This window comes from Lepidochelys olivacea, assembly GCF_965140295.1.
Source record: "Lepidochelys olivacea isolate rLepOli2 genome assembly, chromosome: 13".
NCBI lineage: Eukaryota > Metazoa > Chordata > Testudines > Cheloniidae > Lepidochelys > Lepidochelys olivacea.
In genome coordinates, this window is record NC_140423.1 from 25,851,306 (window position 1) to 25,873,778 (window position 22,473).

General features: G+C 48.8%; 1 protein-coding gene across 3 annotated transcripts in view; it reads left to right on the forward strand.

The window, feature by feature from the left end:
* The window catches only part of DLGAP4 (DLG associated protein 4), a 270,883-nt gene that overhangs the window by 196,437 nt on the left and 51,973 nt on the right, over positions 1 to 22,473 (forward strand). The window contains exon 1 of one of the 3 annotated variants that reach the window (XM_084645811.1): positions 12,592 to 12,808. The exons of the other annotated variants lie outside the window; for them this stretch is intronic. Coding sequence (XP_084501937.1) covers positions 12,778 to 12,808 — 31 coding nt within the window. The 5' untranslated portion in view covers positions 12,592 to 12,777. Of the gene's footprint in view, positions 1 to 12,591; positions 12,809 to 22,473 lie in introns of those variants that run through there. 3 annotated transcript variants of the gene reach the window in all.

Below are 22,473 nucleotides of genomic sequence, written 5' to 3' on the forward strand. Positions count from 1 at the left end.
TCCTTGGATGGATACTGCTGCCACCACCAAGTGAGTTAGACAAAGATTCAGGAAAAGGACCACTTGGAGTTTCTGTTTCCCTAAAATATCCCCCCAAGCCCTTTCACCCCCTTTCCTGGAGAGGCTTGAGAATAATATATCAACCAAATAGGTAAACCAGATTCTTAAAAAAACAGAACTTTATTATAAAGGGAAAAAAAGTAAAAGAAGCCCTCTGTAAAATCAGGATGGACAGCATGCAAGGAAGCGTTTTGGGAACACAGGATAGGGGATGAGATTCCTAGATGCTAACAGCACCTGACCATGTACAGCAGGATCAGAAACCTGAAATAACCAGAGGGCCTACCACTGGCACTTGGGGCGTGGTCATCCCCGAGGCCCGCAGTCATGCCAGCCAGGGTCCTGTAGCATGCAGGAGCACTAGAAGACTGCAGTATTGACAAGAACCTACAGCAGTGCTGGGACCATGCAGGAGCATACAGTAATTCCAGCCCCGGGATTCTGCAGTAACACTAAGAACAGCCAGCAATGCCAGACCCCTGCATTAACATATGCCAAACTATGGTAACACAGAGAGCCAGCAGCAATCCCTTCTGTTAATGAGGAACTTGAAGGGCAGCCTAGTAACAGCGGTGATGGGCGAGCCTGGCAGCTGCCATGCCCACTAGCCCACGGAGACAAGCGCACAGTCCCTTTCCTGCTTCTCTTCTTCTTCGCTTGTCTATCGCTCCGCAGCTGCACGCAGCACTTCCCCTAGCGAGTAATGACAGTCCCTGCTCCGAAGAGATTACAGGTGATACCAATCAAGGTGAGACAGGGCCCTGGAAGAGATAACAGGGACGGGTGGGATAAAGAGAGGAAGGTTATGGGGCTTAGGGTGACCAGATGTCCCGATTTTATAGGGACAGTCCCAATTTTCAGGGCTTTTTCTTATATGGGCACCTATTACCCTCCACACTCTGTCCCGATTTTTCATATTTGTTGTCGGGTCACCCTAATGGAGCTGCTGGGTTGCTTCCCACATTGCATGCTCCCCTTCCAGGCCCTGCACATCTCCACTCCTGCCTGCACCCCTCCCCCAGCCCTGCTTATCTCTGCGTCTGCTCTCCTTATTGCTCCCCTTAGGTTATCGCCTTCTCAGCTTCCCGCCTTCTCAGCTTCCCACCTTCTCTCATGCCCCTCTGTTTGCCTGGAGCTTGCCGCTCCCTGTGAGCCCAGCCTGCTGCCTCTCCTCCTTCAAACCTGCCAGCACCATCTCCTCCCCCAAAGCGAGCCTGACACTGGTCTCAGCACTGCTGTATATCAGGATGAACTCCACTGACATCTGTGGGCATCACAGTGGTGCTTCCCAGTGGTGGGGCTTGCACTGGGTCCCCCGGATTAATTGGCTCTGTTTCTATGTCTGCTGGCGGGGGCACCTAGAGCCTTGGACAGGTTCCTCTTAACCAGGTTGTATCAACCTAAATCAGTGACTAAGACTAGTGTATGGGACTCAGAGTCAGGCACAGTGTCTATGCCATGCTGAACCTTACCTGTCATCTGTGTACACTGCTGGGCTGAGTTAGACTAGTTGAGTGAGCCTAAATCTCCTCTCACTTGGGCCAGGGTGACACTGATGTGAGTCCAGGAATGGCCCTGCTTTGCACCAGTGTAGGTGGGAGGAGAAGCAGGCCTCCTGTCTGTATGGGTGTGCTGTGAAGTGTTGTGTACATCAGCAGAGCTGTATCAGGGATGGCCATGAAAACACCCATTCACTCACACCTCTGACTCAAGGCCCTTGGTTCTGGGATTGGGGGTGATTTGGGAAAGAGGGAGATAAGGGAATATAAGTGATGTCGGGGAGCCAAACTTTAAAATTGAACAGCATCACTGAGCCTCAGTCCCCAGCTGATTAAAGCCTGCGTGCTCTCCCTCCTGCCTGATTTCATGGAGTACTCGCAGCTTTCCACCTGTTGGGTAGGTGTGTGCATGGGCGTGGGCGTGTGTGTGTGTGTGAGTGTGTTGGGAGTGGGGGTGAGGTTTGGCAGCCATCACACCTTTGATCAGATGTACCACTCCAGTTCCTCCTGCAAATGCATGTGTCAGTTGCACATTACATGGCAATTAGCTCACATTTCACAGCCAGCAAGAGAGATGATGAGCTACCCTTGATCTAGCCTCAAACAGTGTCTCTGTGCCTTGCAAAGCGTGAGATGAACAAAGCCCTGGTGAAAGCTATTCAGCTAATTGCCAGGAGTTCTGCCGACCGCCATTCTGGATGCTTTGCTATAACAAAGAGCTCCCTCTCATTCCCAGCCCTAGTTCCCTCTCATTAGGAGCAGAGCTGGGCAATTGCATGCCCAATATTCCTCTGCTGAACAGCAGAGAGAGCCATGTTCAGAGAGGGCTGCCAAATGTTTCTGTCTGGGGGGCGGAGGAAGATTTTCTTTGACAGTTACCTGACAAGGTGAAATCCCAGTTCCACGGACTCCATCTCCTCATCAAACACCTGAAACAGCACAAAGAACCTGGACAAAAGGAACTTCCCACCTGCCCGCTCTCAGAACTCCCAACCCTGTGAAAGGAAACACACATGCCTTCAGCCTTCCTGCCACAGGAGCAAAAGCCACTGATGGACTATGGCAAATACACCTACTGAGAGTAATTAAACCTGCTTTTGCCAGGCCTTCTGGGTTACAGCTTCATAAGCCTAGCCAAAAGGAGGGGTCTTCTAGAATAACAGTGGGGTAATTCTATTTATGGCAACATCATTTGGTGGGAATAATGTCCTGGCCTGGTCCATGAAGGTAGACTCCCGGGGAACCCTGGCATCATCGACTTTTCCAGGACAGGTTTCAGAGTAGCAGCCATGTTAGTCTGTATTCGCAAAAAGAAAAGGAGTACTTGTGGCACCTTAGAGACTAACAAATTTATTTGAGCATAAGCTTTCGTGAGCTACAGCTCACTTCATTGGATGCATTCAGTGGAAAATACAGTGGGGAGATTTATATACACAGAGAACATGAAACAATGGGTGTTACCATACACACTGTAACGAGAGTGATCACTTAAGGTGATCTATTACCAGCCTGAGGGGGGGGGGGAACCTTTTATAGTGATAATCAAGGTGGGCCATTTCCAGCAGTTGACAAGAACGTCTGAGGAACAGTGGCGGGGGTGGGGGGAGAATAAACATGGGGAAATAGTTTTACTTTGTGTAATGACCCATCCACTCCCAGTCTCTATTCAAGCCTAAGTTAATTGTATCCAGTTTGCAAATTAATTCCAGTTCAGCAGTCTCTCGTTGGAGTCTGTTTTTGAAGTTTTTTTGTTGAAGAATTGTCACTTTTAAGTCTCTAATCAAGTGACTAGAGAGATTGATTGTTCACCTGCACATCCACCAATGTGATATATGCCATCATGAGCCAGCAATGCCCCTCTGCCATGTACATTGGTCAAACTGGAATGTCTCTACGTAATAGAATAAATGGACACAAATCAGACGTCAAGAATTATAACATTCAAAAACCAGTCTGAGAACACTTCAATCTCTTTGGTCACTCGATTACAGACCTAAAAGTGGCAATTCTTCAACAAAAAACCTTCAAAAACAGACTCCAACTAGAGACTGCTGAACTGGAATTAATTTGCAAACTGGATACAATTAACTTAGGCTTGAATAGAGACTGGGAGTGGATGGGTCATTACACAAAGTAAAACTATTTCCCCATGTTTATTCTCCCCCCACCCCCGCCACTGTTCCTCAGACATTCTTGTCAACTGCTGGAAATGGCCCACCTTGATTATCACTATAAAAGGTTCCCCCCCATCCCTCAGGCTGGTAATAGATCACCTTAAGTGATCACTCTGGTTACAGTGTGTATGGTAACACCCATTGTTTCATGTTCTCTGTGTATATAAATCTCCCCACTGTATTTTCCACAGTATGCATCCGATGAAGTGGGGCTGTAGCTCACGAAAGCTTATGCTCAAATAAATTTGTTAGTCTCTAAGGTGCCACAAGTCCTCCTTTTCTTTTTTCCAGGACAGCCCATCCTGGTGTCCGTAAATCGTCCTCTGTAGTCCACCAGAGCCTGCGTAATAATGGAGTAGTGCCCTTTTTGGTGTGCATGCTCCTTGAGAAGGGCAAGCAAGGGGCTCTGGCACAACTTGGAAACCCCATTCTCTCAAAACCAGCAGTTACTTCAAGGATATTGATTATACCAGCCACCTCTGGGTAAATCACATGCCTGAACGCGTCAGAAACCTCCACCACAGTCAACTTTCCAGCACCTAACTGGTTAGCAATGGATCTGTAGCAGTGTGGGGTAATCAGCTTCCAGAGATGGTTATAGCAACCTGCTTCTGAATGGGCCAGGCCACCCTCACGGGTGTGTCATGACTCTGGAGGCTCTGAGCAAGCTGCTCATAAAGCTCCAGAAATGTAGCTTTCTTCATGTGAAAGTTCCTTCCTGGGCCCACTGCTGGTGGTCCCAGGTCCACATGATGATGTGATCCCACCAGTCTGTGCTTGTGACCCTGCTCCAGAAGCACTGGGCTATGTAGGGGCCTGCTGAGCATCCATGAGGTGACAGGAGGCAGAATTAAGGGATCTTCCCTTCCTGGCCTGTCTGGGTATATAATGGGGGTCCCCTAATCCCTCTCATTTGAGGAATCAAAAGTGAGAAGCAGCTGTACTGTGCACACTCATCAGAGAGCGCAGTTCAGCAGCTGTCGGTGAAAGACTGAAGCTCAGGAGCAGAGACCATAGCAGCCCCATTACTACTCATATCAACCAGAGCTGACCCATGCCAGCCTTCAAAGGGAGAAATTATTTTTCCCTTCAGATTTTCTTCTTCTTGTTGACCTAGATTTCACGTTCCAGAAATACCTTTCTCTGGCATACCAGCAGAAAGGGATTAGGTTTTGTGTGTGTGTGTGTGAGAGAGAGAGCGAGAGAGAGAGAGAGCAATTTATGTCCCATGCTGTGTGTGTATAAGGGACACAGAGAGGTCTGTATGTTCCATGCTGTGTGTGTAGAAGAATGAGATCTGTGTGTATTTTTATGTATATTTTTCTCTCTTGTCCCCTTTCCCTATGATGGTGGAAACTAGGCTAGCAATAACTGTGCTCTAAACGCTCCCTTTCCCCAGGAAGTCAATAGCATTGTTCTGTTGCATAGTTAAAATGGCGCTTTCAGCCATCAACAAAAAAATCTCTGTCCCCCCGGGTCAGTGAAACCAAGTTCGAACTGCACTTTGCTTTCACGGTTTCAGTCTTAGTGTGGACTGGACCTCTATTTGAGAACATTTTCTCCTTGGTGCTCTGTGTCCGTGTGGGTGTTTCTGGGACCCCAGCATCCTGGCTGGTACGTGGTCTGGAGCAGTGGGGGGGAAAATGCGTAACTTACACAGAATCCCCTGCAAATGGTAACAAGTTGCAGTCAACAGGGGACTCTGCATTGCACCCCCAGGCACAGACAGTATCAGTTCAGCATGCAGAGTAGCTGCCCACAGAAGGAGCACACGCAGGGAAAAGTGGTTGTGGCCACAGGATCCAGGCCAGCACTGCATGTTTGCCCCAGCAGTGTGCGCATTGCAGACAGGATGGAAATGAAGCAGTTGGGGACACTTTACGTTAGATGTTATAACTATGGGAGACTGGTGCCCCTGGAGAGTGGAAGCCACAGAGGGATCAGAGGCTCAGACAGTAGTATAACATCCCAGGACCTTCTATACGAGGAGAGATCATAAAGTCTGGGACTGTTCTGCTTAGAAAAGAGATGACTAAGGGGAGTGATGATAGAGATCTATAAAATCATGAATGCTGTGGAGAAAGTGAATAAGGAAGTGTTGTTTACCCCTTCACATAGCACTAGACCTAGAGATCACCCAATGAAATGAATAGACAGCAGGTTTAAAACAAACATAAGAAAGTACTTCTTCACACAACGCACTGTCAACCTGTGGAACTTGTTGCCAGGGGATGTTGTGAAGGCCAAAAGTATAACTGGTTCAAAATGGAACGAGATAAGTTCATGGAGGATGGGTGGGTCCATCAATGGCTATTAGCCAGGATGATCAGGGACACAACACCATGTTCTGGATGTCCCTAAGCCTCTGACTGTGAGAAGCTAGGACTGGAGGACAGGGGATGGATCATGGATAAATTGCCCTGTGTTGTTCATTCCCTCTGAAGGCACTGGAACTGGCTACTCTAGATGGGATACTGGGCTAGATGAAACGTTGTGAATGTGGCCATTCTTATGGAGCCTCCAGGGGGTCTGCAGGGCTAACACGCCTGGAGATAGAGTAGCCTTTATGGCTGTTTTGCCAGGCTCACAGTTGCAGTACACGTAAGTTGCACTTATGTGTCACTTTGATGCAGCTCACTGTGCTGTTGAGCTGCTCTCAGTCTCTTCCTGACTGCTACCGCCAGGCCATGCTGCCTCCTGACCAATGCAGTTACCAGCAGGGGCAGAGTCCGAGCCTGCTATTCACCACTCCCCGCTGCTGGTCACAGGCTGGCCTGGGTCCCGCTCGTGATGTTCCATGTTGTTGCTGTGCCCCTTGAACTGGTCTCCGAGATTGTGGTATGAGCTGCCTTCCCTTTCACCTTCTAACAGCAGTGAGCACGGGGCTGCTTGTGCCTGCACCATTCCACACTGTTTGGGAGGTGGCTGGTCCGAGGTGCTGCGCGCACCCTTTATGGGCATGTTTGTGGCTTCTGCACTTACCTCATGTAATTCTACCTCTGCTCTCAGCATGCACGTTCCTTTCTGTCTGTGTGTCCCCCCTGCTGCTGTGGGTAGATGGGTCTTTCTCTCTGTTCCCCTGTGCCAGATTCTCTCTTGTGATCTGGCCTCATTACACTGCCTTAGTGGCACAAAGGAGCTGGAAAGCAACTGGATCTCCTCAGCGACTGCGGGGCCAGCACTACCAGCTCCTACGCCACCCCCTCCTGCAGGGGTCATGTGGGAAGGGACTTGACCTCACCGCAGTTGCACTCTGCCTCTTCTCAACTGGGTAGAGGCCCTTAAGGGCCATGGCCTGCTGGCATTGTGTAAAGCAGCCCCAGTGCTGCTCTGCTGTACACTGGGGCCAAGAGATCTGGGCTGCCAGAATCAGGGAGCCACAACTGGCTTCTGTGCAGCCTTCCTCTGAGCTGTGCCCAACTTCCGTCTCTGTGTCTCCTCTTTGGGGCCTCTCTGCTATGGCACTGCCATGATTGTACTTTGCACTTACAGGCACCTAAGAAAACCAAATGTGCCTGCTATGAAATGCTAAAGTTCATAGAGTCTGATCGTACTGGGAAATTCATGCAAGTACCTCCCAGTTCATTCAGCAGGAGCTGAGTGCATGCATCTCCCAGGGTCGTAAGGCTGAATGGGAATTACTCTTCGTGAGTCTGTCCCGTGCATACACGTGTTTTTCTCTCCCTTGCTCTGTCCTCTCTCTCCCGCTGGGCTGTTTCTCTCTCTTGCTTCAGTGCCTTCCTGTTGCTTTTTTCCATCTGATGAGTCACTGTCTGAGTATCAATAAGGACTCAGAAAGAGAACAAGTTAGATATTTTAAAAGCCAGACAGAGCCCTGTGTATGTAACAATCCCTCCACCAGGGGTCATTCTGAATTTCTAGGATCTGCACCTGTCTCATAGGCAGGAAGCAATTGAATCGACATGTGCTTTGTTTTCCTTGGCAAACTGTAGTGAGGTGCTGGAGCTGCTAGGATCACACTCAGATCCAAAGTTGTGTGGTTCAGGTCTGGATCTGAGCCTCTGCAGAGCTCAGAAAAGGGTGGCTGGGTCCTAGGCAGGGTTCTCCTTTGGGCCCATCTTCCTATTTGGCTTTTGATACGCGCTCAGACACATCAATAATGATTCCATTGCTGGAAATCAGAAAGCATGTCCAAAGTACAGATCCTATCTCACTAATGCCTGCCTTGAATAGGAAGTGTCTGAGTCGAGTGGGGGCAGTTACCAATGGACTCTCTGATTTCTCTTCACTTCGAAAGCCAGTTTGCTCATCTCTGCAGAGAGTAGTGCAATCAAAGTCATAAATAAATCAGAGCTCTCAAGGACTTATTGTAACAGCAAGTAATTCAAGCAGTACACACACTCCCTGCCTGGGCAATCCAGGGAACCAGACTACCTGTGGAGCCAGAATCCCATGACAGGCAAGACCTCCTGTAAACAAGCTTGTCAAGGCAGAGCTGCTGCTCACACAACCATGGTCACTAGCATGGCAGCCTAGGAACATAGTCGCAGCCATCCTGGTCAGACTGTGGCATGGGTGTAGTCAGAAAATCATCTGGTCTTGCAAGGGCATTACCTTGATGATCAAACAGACCTTCCCCATCTACTAGGATCCTACCAGCCTCAGCACATAGATTTTCATTTCTCAGGAGCAGTTGCAGCAGAGCCAGGACAGGAGCAGCTAGACGCCCAGATTTGGACCCTACCGAGGTGGAACTCTCTGTTCCAGGAGTCCCAGACTCCAGTGGTTAGTGAGTCTGTTCCCAAGGGGGCTGTTTGGGTTTTCATGGTTCAGTTCTCCTCCTGGGTGAGCGAGGCTTATGTGTGGGTTGATTTGGGTCAGCCATTGTGTTCCTGGAAGGGCTGGAAGCTTGTTTTATGGATTCCCTTCCTCCCACTCCATCAATCCTAACTGTAACCTCATGTTTCAGGGCTGCATCTCAGAGGGTTTAATGTAAAACCAGGGCCACATGTGACTGCAGGTGGTGTCAAGTCAAATGAGAATTAAGCTAAATTCTCCCCCCATGACGGAGGCCTCCTTGGATGGAGGTGCACGGGAGGGAGAAGCAGTGAACACAAAGACCCAGACACTTCCACTTTCCTTTCCTTTCCTGTCTGTCTGTCTCTCCTCTAGAGAAAGACTTTCCTCTATGCCAGAACTTGAAAGGCCAGACCCTGCTCTCAGTTACACCACCATAAACCAGGAGTAACCCCATTCTTCTTACTGGAGTTGCTCTAGATTTACACCACTGCAGCTGTGAGCAGAATCCAGACCCCCAGTGTGAGCATGAAGTCCAGCATCAAGTGTGACCTGAATCTGGCCCTGCACAAAAAGCCACGAGTAGAAACACAGGTCTGACCGAGTCCCAAAAGTCTGTGCCTGTCTCTCAAAAGAGGAGAGTAGTGAGGAAATCTTGCAGGGAGTTGGGCCATCCCCAGCAGAACTCAGCCCTTCCCACTGAGAAATCTTGGGATTATATATCCCCTCCCCCATCCGTGGGGAAAGGAGCAGCTTGAGAAGAATGGGTCTTGGAAGCGGCCCCTCAGCCAAAAAGCCTTTTGTGTGTGTGCAAGATTCTCTGGGCGAAGAGTCGTGCTGAGGAAGTTGTCACCATGGCACCCCGCTCTTTGTCACTCACTGGAGCTGTCAGCTCAGTGCGCCTGAGCTTGGCTGGCAGCTCCGGGACAATTCGTCTCGGCTGCAGAGCTGGGGTGGGAAAGGCAGTTTTTGTTTGGCAGAATTTCACCTCCAAACTCCCAATTTTGTTTGCAGTGATCTGTGTCCCGCTCTCTCCCCAAACCCACTGAACCCCCAAGGAAGAGCTGTTTTTGGAAGCCATCTTCGCACATTTTCCCATCCCAAATGTGATACAGAACGCCTTGAACATCAAGCCAGTTTGTGTGTCGTGACGACTGTCCTGCACCTCAGTCAGTGTGTGCATGCAGAGCGGTGACACTTTCCCTCTGCCCTCCCCAGTCTGCACGGAGCCTCCTTGCAAGTGCCTCAGTTCTCGTGAGCGTGGGCTCCAGTTCCAGGCAGTATCCCACTTCCAGATGCCATGCTGCTTCTCTCCCTCCTCGCTCTCTTACTTACGGGTGTATTTTCCTGCACCACAGACCATGGCATAAGCCCAGCCAGGCTGTGGAGTGAGGTGTATGTAACCAGGTGCCGTGTGCCCAAGCGGATGAGACCTGGGGTCAACTCTAAGTTAGTTAAGGCCAGAGGTTCCCAAGCCGGGGTTCATGGAGCACTTGCCAGTGATCCACTGGGAGCTGGCTGGTTACATGTTGCCGGGTTTCCAGGTAAGAGTAACAGAATATATGGAAGGGGGAGAAAAAACAGACACTGGGGTTAACACTATTCACAAAGGACAAGACTTACAGCCCTGAAGTGTTAAACGTCCACTAAACACTGCGCTAATCTGACTGCTCCATGTAAGAAAATGTTGCCATGGAGATGATCTGAGAGAGGTGTGAATGTGAAGGGTTGGATCCACAAGACAGTCTATTAACATATGTTCCACATTGTGAAAAAGTTTGGGAAGAGCCTGTTTGGGCAAAGTTTAAGGACTGGATGGAATATCAGAGAGGTTAATAGGATTTAATTAATCAGTAATTGTTTCTCACCCTTTCTCCTGTTTCTTTGTTCACATTTACCTACACTTTGGTCCAGATTCTGAAAGATATTTAGGCTCCTAACAGCCATTGAAATCAGTGGAAGTTAGGAGTCTAAATACATTTTAGGATCTGAGCCGTAGACTGTAAACTATTCAGGGCGGGGATTTGGTTGGTGATCTCCTTGAACGATGGAGGATGATCAAGAGTCCATGCTGTCCTTTCTAGATCTGTCTGCTGTCTTTGATACCACTAATCATGAGGTTTTATTGACATATCTGTGTGTCACCCTCCTTGTCCGTCCTGCCCTCAATACCTGTAGTCACCAGCAAATATAGATGGAGTTACTTGAGTGGTTGGGTTCTCTCCTATCTTAAGATAGTGTTGGGCATTTACTCCTGTGGCATCAGTGACCCCTATGGGGTGCCAGAATGGCCCGGTTTGTCATTCCTCCTGTTCAACATATGTACAAGGACATTGGGAGAGTTAATGAGGTGATACAGGCAGCAGTGTATTCAGTATGCTTGATGACACCCTGTTCTATGTCTCCATCACTCCTGTCCCAGCCAGTGCGGTGGAACAAATGATCCAGTGTCTATGTGAGCTTGGGGCTTGGAGAAGATTAGCTGGGTACAATTCAGTCTGGATAAAATGGAGATAATGTTAGTAGGTTTGGGGAAGCACCTAAAAGAGCAGAAGCTTACTGTAGTGCCATTGACTGAAGGAGTGTATCTGCCATTTGCATCCTTTGTTCAGATCCTGGGTTATTTCTTTCTGGGCCACCAGGGGTCAGTTGGAGCCAGGAGTGCTCTTCACCATATGCATCCTCTTCTTGCTCATGAAGGGACCTTAACCACAATCATCCATCCTTTGTTACTTTGAAGCTAGATTCCTCTAATGTGCTCTCTTAATGCTACACCTTGACATCATTGAGAATGTGCAGCTAATGCAAAATGCAGCTGCCCACTTATAAAGTGGAATTTCAAACCAGGAAGATATGACACCAGTGCTCTGGGAGCTGCATGGGCTGCCAATGTTTCCAGGTGGTGCTGGTTTTAACCTACAAATCCCTACATGGTTTCAACCTGGGAGAGCAACTTTCTCTCCATGCTATAAAGCACAACTGAGATTGGCAGAGGTCTTGAACTGGACCCCTTTGTTATAAATGAGAAGGAAGGGAGGTGCCATAAAGGCCCCTTGACTTTGCTCCCACAGAGCCCAGGACGGCTAACTTTCTGGGCACACTGTCTGCAGAGCCCATTTATTTTCGCCAGTTTGGGAGGTAGCTGGACAATCAGCTGCTATTAGGTAGGTAATAATTCTTAGCTCTTATCTAGTACAGCACTCAAAGCATTTCACACTATCCCCGTGAGGCAGGGCAGTGCTGTTGTCCCCTATTGTTGTCCAACTTCACAGGAAGTTGATGGTGGAGCAGGGAATTGAACACATATCTCTTGGGTCCTAGGTTTGGGCCCTAACCACTGGATTGTTCGGCTGTTGGTGAGAATGTTGCACTGGTAATTCACTAACTACTGTAAGATCTCAGCTGTTTGTGTGTAATATGGGGTCCTCCCCTTCTTAATATATCAGCAGTACCTAGAGCAGGGCCAGGCCAGAGTCATTAACCTCTCAGTGACCCAGTAATGCATGGAATAAATACAGATGAAGGGCAAGTGACATAATCCCTGATTTCCCCTGCCAGCAGCCACTGCTGAATGTGGTCTGAAAAAAGGGGGAGGGGGATCTACCATAATTGGGATCAAAGCGTGCCCCTTGGCCACCTGGCTCCCCGTTTAGTTTTGGTTTGCTGGGTCTAGGACAACCTCCCACCCCCCTTCTCCCACACGCACATTAAGCGCTGCTGGCAGCAAGGCCACTGGAGCACCCAAGCCCAGTTCCCCATCTAGCAGCCAGACAGTTGGGGACCAGCTGACCCTGCCTTGGGGACACCAGAGGACCTGTGCTTTTTGGGGGGAGGTTGTGTTTGGGGGCCCTGAAGCCCAGGGGCTTTGTTGCCACACCAGGCGGTGGACCAGCTCCCTGTTCTGGGACCCCCGAGCCCCCCACTGGCAGCCCAGCCCCAGGGCAGAGCGAGGGTGGGGGGAGGCCTCAGGTCGGACTGCCCGGTGAGCACGTGCGGGAGTCCAGCTGGATCCGGCGTGACGTCTCCGCCCCCAACAGCGCCGGGCTCGGGGGCGTGGCCATCCCGGCTACCCCGGAGCCCCGCCCTGGGGCGGTGCACAGCTGCCGCGGCGGGGCGAGGCAAAGGGAGGTAGCGAGCCAGGCCCGTGCGGCTCTGCCCTTGCCCTGCCGCCCCCCGCCTTGCCCGGGCCCGCGAGCAGAGCGACTCCCCCCTCGGCTGCCGTGGCCCGTCCGCCGCCCCCCGCAGGAGGGAAGAGCCGCCGCCGCCGCCCCTGCTTTGTGTCTCCCATGGCTTTGTGTCTGGAGCTGTGCAAGCGATGTGAGTGCGGGGCTCGCCGGCCGGGGTTCCCCGGGGCTGGGGGCCGGGCCCCCGGGTGCGACGCGCCGCCCCAGGCGGGGGGCTTTGGGTTTGGACCCTGAGCCGCTCCGCTGGCTGGAGCGGCGCTGGGGAAGCGGGGTTGCTTTGTGTGGCGTGGCGCCTTGGGGGGCGGGGGACGGACCCCAGCCTTGCCGCGCGGCTCTGCGCTTAACAGCGAGGGGCTGCTGGGCCGGGTTGGTGTTTTCCCTGCGATGTTCCGACCCGGCCCTGGTCGCCCGGATCCGGGCAGGATGTGAGCTCATTGGCCTATATTTGTACTGTGCCGTCCCAAGCTCGGCCGAGATGGATTTTTCTCGCTCCGAGTAATGACATTCGGATGCGCGGTGCTCGCTCGCCTTTGCCTGGGTTACGCGGCGAGTTTCGCCCTCCCGCTGCCAGCTGGGGCGGCTGGGTCTGTCAGTGCTCAGGCCGTTGCTGTCCGGCCGGGTCCCTTGTAAGGTAACTGCTGCAGGGTCACCTGGAATGAATACAGGTTTTCTTTTGAATGGGAAACCTCTGAAATGGGTTCCTGTCACTTGACACAGGAGGTAAGGTTTAAAAAGGGGGGATATATTTTTACAAAAGCAGAGGACAGTAGTTCCTGGTTTCCCTTATGGAAAAGTCAGACCGGCTCCAATCAGTATGAAAACAATAGGCTCCTATAAAAACTGAGTATGTTTCTATAGACACTAAGAGAATGAGCTCTTTATATACAGGTCTTAGAAACTGTCTCTATTAAATCCCCTAAGTGAAGTTTGTGGGATTATTGTAGGGTTACAATCTATAGAACTCTTCCAGGGTGATATCACTCTGGCTCTGCACATCTATTCTAATTAGTGTTTTGCTGTATAACTAAGGCATGATGAAGTCTGTACACACAAAGGGGCCGTGGTGTATGTGAGGCTTGGATAGCTGGCTAAGTACATCCCACATGGGACTGTATTGCCTTCTGTTTTGATTTAGTTTCTCTTCTTTTCCCCTCGCCCATATATCTCCCTGAACAATCTTGCTTCAGGGAGATATATGGATGTTGTGAAGGCCAAGACTATAACAGGGTTCAAAAAAGAACTAGATACATTTATGGAGGATAGGTCAATCAATGGCTATTAGCCAGGATGGGCAGGGATGGTGTCCCTAGCTTCTGTTTGCCAGACACTAGGAATGAGCAACAGGGAAGGGATCACCTGTTCATTCCAGCCGGGGCACCTGGCATTGGCCAGGTCGGAAGACAGGATACTGGGCTAGATGGACCTTTGGTCTGACCCAGTAGGGCCGTTCTTAGGTTGCTTACAGGGGTAGTTACTATGGATGGGCAAGTGAGCCTAAGGCTTAATCTTGTCCCTCCTACCCTATTATCTGGGTGGGGATGTTATGAAAATGTGTCTTGAGCAGTTTAAGATCTCTCACACACACACCCCCGTCCCTGAGCAGAAGATACTTCACATTTTTGGTTGGAATCCTGTGTTTTCTTCTGAACTGACCCATTCCTCCCCCAAACTAGGAGAGACCAAGAAATAAATTGTCTACAGTGCACAGGGTGAGAAGCCAGGCTGTGTGCCGGGGAGACTTGCCAGAGCCTATGCAAAAAGCATCCTTTTCCCCAAGTATGCTATTTTCGGCTCAAGGCTTTGTGGCCACCATATGGCCTTACTGTCACATTGATGGAATAACAAGAGCGTCAGCCGAGTGGTGAATCCACCAGTGTCTCCCCAACTCACCTGTGCATTGCGATGCCAACTCCTCTGCTGCTGGGTTCGGGATGCCCTGCATGGCATTCCATAATGCTGCTTCTATCAGGGCCTCCTGTTTGCAGGGGTGGGTGACAGTACTTCCCCAGGTAAGGGACATGAGAAACTGAGAGAGCTTTACAATGCTATAGAGTTTGTTACTTCAGGATGTCTGTCTGTACTCTCCTTGTATTTGTAGAATACAAGAACTAATACCCAGACTCATCAACAGCATGAAGAAGAAATGCATTAGTTTACTACTTCTGCTATAGATATTGGACTAGTTCAGACATGGTGAAGCCCGAAGCTAGGCTAAAGCTTTGCCAGCTGTGTGTTCTGATTTCCGTGCATCTCGTGAGCTAAGCAGGGTCATGCCAGTCAATATTGCAGGATACCAGATTAATACTAAAGATCTCTTAGGGGTATATAGGTGCTGCAGAAGGGATATTGTTGTTTTATTAGGTTGCACTCTTCCCTGGAGGACCCTGGTTGCTGTTGGAAGTGCTGTTTTGGGTTTGGTTTGTTTGGGGGCAGGATGGGTGATGGATGAAACATAAAAGTTGAGGCCTTGAGTGCTTGTGGCTGTTAAGGCCTATGACTGTTAGCAGTGTTCTGGCCAGAGGGGGTAACAGATTTACCAATTGCGAATTCTGCCTTCAGGTTTCAGAGTAACAGCCGTGTTAGTCTGTATTCGCAAAAAGAAAAGGAGGACTTGAGTCTCTAAGGTGCCACAAGTACTCCTTTTCTTTCTGCCTTCAGAGTCACTTGTGTATGATTTTTATTTCTTTCTTAAACTATTTGGTGTTGCTGTACAATGTCATGCAGGAACTATGTTCCACCAAAGAGGTGACTGACTACTTGAGTGGAGTATGTGGGGTGGGTGAGGGAATTATTCCTTGCTATAGTCAGTTTGTAAAGCTCACTGTCCTTCTGCTTGAAAAGCACTGTGGAAATTTGCCAATTATTTGCATCTCGATAGCTGTTTCCATTCCAGAATTCCAAAGCACTGAAATACTAATGAGTTAAGCCTCACAATGTCCCTTCAGGTAGAGGAAGTATAATTATCCTTATTTTACAAGTTGGAGAAGCGGACTTGTAAGTAGCTTGCCCAAGGTCACACAGGAAGTCTGACTGAGGCAAGAATGGAACTCTGATGTCCTGACTTCCAGTCCAAAATCTGCCTACAAAGAGGTAACATGCAATTTTGGAGTCTTGAAAATGCACCTGTCCTTTAGGAAGCAATGAGCCAGATCTTCAGCTTGTGTAAACTGCACTAATAGACAGGTGTGTTCCCACCAATATGCCAAAAATCCACTAGATCTCTAACCAGATTAGGAACAGATTCTAACCCCTCCCCCTGACCCCCCATGCAGTCCCGCTCTTTTCAGTTTAACTGTTGGCAGAGTAAGTGCTAAATGTAAGTGAGGGTCGTAGGATCTGGCCCTTAGAAGTCTCTGCGATATGGAGAACACTGCAAATGTAATATTTAGCCACTGACTAAGGGCAACACTGCCTGTCCCTACTGAGGTCAACAGGTGGCTTCAATATTCTTCTTAAGAAGGGTTGAGTTGTGATTTTGAAGCCACAGTTTCTGGACATGAAAGGGAAAAATTTCAGCTGTCCACAAACTGGCAAAAATCATTATACCCTTCCCCTTTTACCATCCAACCACAACTTACATTAGCTTGTGTGACCAGGTGCATGTCAGATAGTTAGACAAACCATTACCCACTTTTTGCATGTAATTTTGCTCGCTTTTTTTAAGGCCATTTCTGACAATTTAACCCAAGTTTATTTGTCTGCTTCTTCAATCCTGCATGCACAATGTATGTGAGACCTGCTGCTTGGTGGCGCTCACTGCTGGCTTGTTCGTACCGCCAGAGCAATGTACTTTAAAGTTGCTTTTAACGTAGAATAAATAACAATTGTGAGGCATTTCCAGATTGCAGTTGTACTCCTGAGAGAATTATGCACCAAAAAAAAAAAAATTATGCGCACAATATTTTAAAATTCTGCAAATTTTATTTGTCAGTACATAAATGTGGCTCCAGCATGGCAGTGGGGGAACACAACTGTCACTAGGATCAAGGGGGCAGCGTTCAGCATCAGAGTCAAGACTCAGCCTTCTTCAGCTGGGCAGCTCTGCGCTTGCAGAAATGAGGGGGAGGTAGTGACACATAACCCCATGTGCCCCCTATGCCTTGCCTCTGTTTGGAGGGGGGCAGTCCCCCCCCAAAAAAAACTGTGCCCATGGTCTCCCCCTGCACCGCTCGTGTGGCTTTCCTGCCGTTTTTGTCAGGGAAGCACTGGAATTCTGCAGGGGAACCCGTTTTCTGCAGGCGCGCAGTCACGCAGAATCCCCCCAGGAGTAACACCAGCTTGGCTTCCATAGGTTTTTCTGTTGTCCATGCTTCACTCAAATGTATGTCACCCAGGCAGTTTGGATCACATTGTTAATATGATGGAGAATGGTATATTTTCCTCATGACAGTGCCCATTTACCTGTCTGCAGAGGTGAGATTTCAGAACCAAATTGCAGTAAGGCTTCTCCCCCCCATACACACCCTTTCATCTGATGCTTTCTGCTCTTAAACGGCTGCAGATTTTTCCTGGGTTGAGGCTGTGTAATTGGATTCAGTGCAGTGCAAGTTACAGTAACATATGTGAGCTAGGAGGATTAGGGTTGTGTAGACGGGTGGCCTTCTTGAAGAAAAATCCACTTTAATTTCTGCCAGGAAAAGTTGTCAGTACACGGTCTGTCAAAGCAGATTTTACAAAATTATCGATAAGTATAATTGCAGTTCCCTCTGAAAGCAGATTAGAGTCCATGCTGTCAGGATCAAGTTCTACAACGGGTTGTAATCAAGACAGTGATGAACTCTGGTTTGCTCTTCAGGAAGATACTGAAAAATGGGCTCCTCTCTGCAACCTGTACCCTGGCTCACATCATTTTTAAAAAAAATCAGATTGGGGGTGGAAATTTAATGTGTTTGCTTAAATGGTGTGTGTGTGTGTTTTTTAAATTGTTTAATCTGCAAGTCCACACAGCGTGGGAATGCTGTCAAGACTGGTGGGATCAGCCAGATTAATGACTTGTAGGCACTTTGTCCCCAATGATTGCATTTAAGTCTCCGTACGGTCCTCTTGAGTGGCCCCTCAGATATGCCAATAAGGATGTGCCAAAAAGATGTGCCCTTCTTGCTACAGACTTCCTGGGTGACCTTGAGCAAGTCACTCCCTCTCTGCCTCACGTCTCCGTTTTACAGACGGGGGTAATAGCACTGTCCTGCCTCACAGGGCTGATGTAGGGATAAATGCAATAAAGATTGCAAAGTGCGTGGATACTACAGCAATGGTAGCCATATGGAGATAACAGGACCCATGGGGGGGATGAGGCGGAAAGCAGAATGGCACACATCCATATGGATTGGAATGGTTTGCAATGCAAGGATGGTGAGGAGGTAGGAAAGCTTTTGCTCTGAGCTAATATAGCTGTGTCCTAATTGAAAAGGACATATTACCTTTAAAGCTTCCTAGTGCAGCCTTTCCCAGACGGGTGTTGTGACCCCGAGACATGCATGCTGATGAGCAAGAGGTGGCTGCATGCTCCTGGCCGCCCCCAACTCGCTGCACTGTGTGCTGCACGCTGAGAGGCACTGGGATTCATCAGCACACGTGGCACAGTGAGCTGGCCGCAGCTGCTGCTGCGCCAACCCTATGGGTAGGAAGAGAGGAGCCCACCAGATCTGAACCCCGGGGCTTGGGTTCTTTTCCGATCTGAAGCCAACATTCGTAGTCAGGTAGTGTCTCGTTGCAGGGCTCTGTGTCAGACCCCTGGGGAGTGTGTTAACAGAGGTGAGCCCAAAGAGGGTCATGGCATACAGAAGTCTGGGACTCACTGCCCTAGTGGAATTGCATGCTCATTCCAATGAGTGCAGTTCACAGCCCCAAGGATACAGCAGCATCTCATGGATGGGAGGGACAGGATTTTGACAATCCAGAGATAACTCTGGATGCAGGCTGAGGCATTAGCAGTGCACTGGGGTTCTCGCTCACAGACTGAGTAACAGAGCCTGTGGTGCCTCATGTCATCTAAGCTGTGACCTATAGAACAGTGACACTTGTAGCTTTTGACACTTACAGAATAGACTTCACTTCAGGCTAGGAAAAGACTGATATTTCTCGTGGCTTAGGGTAGGTCTGATTGACTCACTAAGGAGGAGAGAGCGATTTGACTCCCATTTTTTTCTTAATCCTCCTTTGTAAAGCATTTAAATAATTCAGAGGCAGTTATCAGAGGGAAATAGCAAAAAGTTTTGCTGCCTCTCCCTCCTTCCCTTGCATTTTTGCTGTTAGCCTTGGTCTGTAATGCAGTACAAAGGATAATGATGTAGCGGTGGCTTTTCAGAGTCACTGGTGCCTGTGCTGTGATGCAGCGGGAAGCATTGTCTTAGAACTGCATCAACCAAAATACCATTGCCTGCCCTGCTGCTCCTTCCTCTTATCAGCCAGTGCACACAGGAACTTAGTTATTCTCGTTACCCTGTTGGCGTTCTGTGGGTTAAGCCTGTCAGTTCTCTTTATGTCCCCAGCTGGATGGTGAAAAATCTGACTAGATTGACCTTCACAGCCTGAGGAAGTCACAGGCATTCTCAAAAAAATCGAAGCGCAAACAGCGTTAGGATGTCTAAAGAATGGGGTATAGAAATAATTAGTGTTGTAATGCCATGATACCAATTGGTGGTATGCACATTCATCTGGAACACTAGGTAAAGTGTTCAAGAATACCTACATGCTTAAATCACGTAAGCCCCGTTTTCATTCTGTCAATAGGATTTAGCCACCTAGGTGGCTAACTTGCTTATTAAACTACCCCCTGTCTTTGGTCCCCTTGCCCTGTCTCAATGGATCTGGAAAAAATAGATTGGAGAAAGGCAAAGGCCCTTCTGTATGAGGAGAGTTGGAAGACTGGGTCTCTTGGTTTAGAGAGGAGATGAAGAGACATGAAAGAGATATACAGAATGAAGGGTATAGAGAGGGTAAATTAGACACTCCTTTTCCTCATGTTATGACAGAGGGTAAATAGGGGATGTTAATGAAACTGAAAGGCAACATACTTCATATTAATGAAAGGAAATGATTTTGCACAATGTCATAAGATATCCGTGAGGCCAAGAGTTTAGGATTCAAAAAGGGATTAGACATTTATATGGTTACTTATGTGGTAGCACCTAAGGATTCCAGTCGTGGATCACAGTCCCATTGTGCTAGCCACTGTACAAACTTAGAAGGGATGTAAATCCTCATACTTCAGGACATAAAGCCACCACTTCTTGCCTGAGATTGGGAAGAGATTTTCCACAACAGACAAGTTATTCCATAATTGTCCCATATGAAGATTCATGTACCAGAAGCTTCAGGGGAAGGCCACTGTCGGAGACAGGATGATGGACTAGAGGGAGCACTGATAGGGTATGGTAATTGCTATGTTCATGTGTTAATATACAGTGCACTACTGTGTGTGACTCCTCTTAGAAAGAAAACGAGTACTTGTGGCACCTTAGAGACTAACCAATTTATTTGAGCATAAGCTTTTGGATGAAGTGAGCTGTAGCTCACGAAAGCTTATGCTCAAATAAATTGGTTAGTCTCTAAGGTGCCACAAGTACTCGTTTTCTTTTTGCGAATACAGACTAACACGGCTGTTACTCTGAAACTCTTCTTAGAGTTAGTCCTCCCGTAAGAAAAGAGTTGGGCTTTTCTAGGGGGACCTGTAATAGAGGGGCTGCCACCTCATGGCCAAAGATAGCTTCTGCATCCCCCTGCCTGCGTTTTCCCTCTCTTCGCCAGGCAACAGAGATCCACCTCGCTCTCCCCTTCTGCATTCTGCACCATGTGTGACATGGCAGGGTTTCTCCCCAGCTTAACAACACTCACTGCAATGCCCAGGCTCCTTTTAAGTATGTTTCTTTGTCCAAATATAAGCCCATAATAGACTAAAACAGTCCTTCAGCTCACCCTTTGTCCTGGAATTTCACCGCCTCCCCTCCGAGGGGTCTTTAGTAATCCTGCTTCTTGCAGCTTCCCAGTCTTAGCCAGCTCCCTTCTCTCAGCCAGTTCTCATTCAGCCAGCTCTGCTTCCCTTCTGGAACACCTGCCAGAGGGCCGCTTCCCAGAACACCTGGCCTCTTATTCCTGGGCATCACTCTTCTGTGGTTCCTCTCTCCAGGCACAACCTGCCCCAATCACTCCTCTTCCTGTCCTCTGACATGCATTTATAGGCCCACGGAGTAGCCCTGCCTCCTTTAATTGTCTCTGTTGCCCCCACCTGCTCAGACAAAGGGGCACTGAACCTGGCCTATTCACAGGGACCAGCTACCCTGTGATCGGACTCCTTATCTTTTCCGTGTAGGAAACTTCACTTCTTCCCAGCTTGCCACCTCTGCTCAGACATGAGGCCCTGAGTCACAGTCATGTCCTCCTTGCTCATGAAGCCTGTAAAGAGCCCTGTGGAGCTCATCAGTGCTGCAGATTTACTGGCTGGACTGACACAACACTCCTGTCCCCTCCAGTGTGATCTCTTTCACTCCTGGTCTGCATTCTGTCCCCTTTATGCTGCTACTCTGAGCAGTGTAGCTCCCTGGACAACATAGAGCTGGCATAATCCCTTGCAGCTTCTAGAAGTGTACCAGGGACAAAAGGGGAGATTCTGGGGATGGGCAGGACCATAGCTAGAGCATTCTGGGAGTGGAGTATCCAGTAGGCTGTGGAAAGCTTTGACAGCAACCCCAGGGATTGCTGTAATCTTACGCTGCGGCCTGGGCAGGCCCAGAATTCAGGAGGCATAAAATGGTTTAAAGCCACATCTACCCTGGATTGCACTTTCTGAGCTTCCCCCTCTACAACAATCTCAGCTCTTTCCAACTTGGGGTTTAATTCTGAAGTTCTTGGCACTTGCAGCTCTAATTGAAGTAACGTTGCAGGTGTTCAGGGCCTCTTGGGAGCAAAAGCCTGGGCACAAGGAAACTAGCTGGGGTCTGCCAAATGGCAGCACATTGTACTGGCACCTAGCATTGCTGCTTCATCAGCAAGCCAACCCATTGTGTGGGGAGCAGCATGGGTCATGCATAGTAACAGGCTCAGCTTTATGCTTTGCACCAGGTTCTGATGTTTGTTGGGAAGTATAGTTGCAAAGTGCCAGTAAAATCTCTTCATGGATTATGGAGATTTCCACAGCTAATTATGGGCATTAAGTATTACACTGCATGTTAACATTTATTGTTCTTGTGCCAGTATGCTTACGAGCGATGCCAAGGCCAAAAAAACACTCCTGATTACTAAGTAGAGACTGCTAAAGTAAGCTCTTACAATCCACTCTGTCCAGAGTAGATGGCATTCTGGCTCCCCAATGCAGTAACAACTTTGAATGGCTTGTGCAAGTGAGATCCCTGTAAAAGTGGAGAGGCAATCGTTGCATGTGTGAGCTCCTTAATCCTCTATATACAGGACAGGTATAGCAATGTTGTTAGCGCAAATTTCCGCTCTCCTGCCCTGCCCATCTACCTGAACACCAGGACTACCTTTAAGTAAGTGTAGGACTGCCCTTGCTGCTAAGCCTGCAAGCAATGGTACAAAATGCATGCTGTTTATGAAGTGGACACCTGTCCACCAGGAACTGGCCTGAGACTCAAACGTGAAGTGGCCACTAACTAATCACCAAATGGAAACTAGGGCACCAAAGAATGAGACATTAGCTCTTTAGCTGATGGCATATCTTGTGCTTTGTTTTTTTTTTCATTTTATGGCTCTCGGGATTTAGAATCATTATCAATGAATGTCCATGATGACTAGATAAATGAAGAAATACACAAGCCCTAGAACGAAACTTCCGCTTCATTT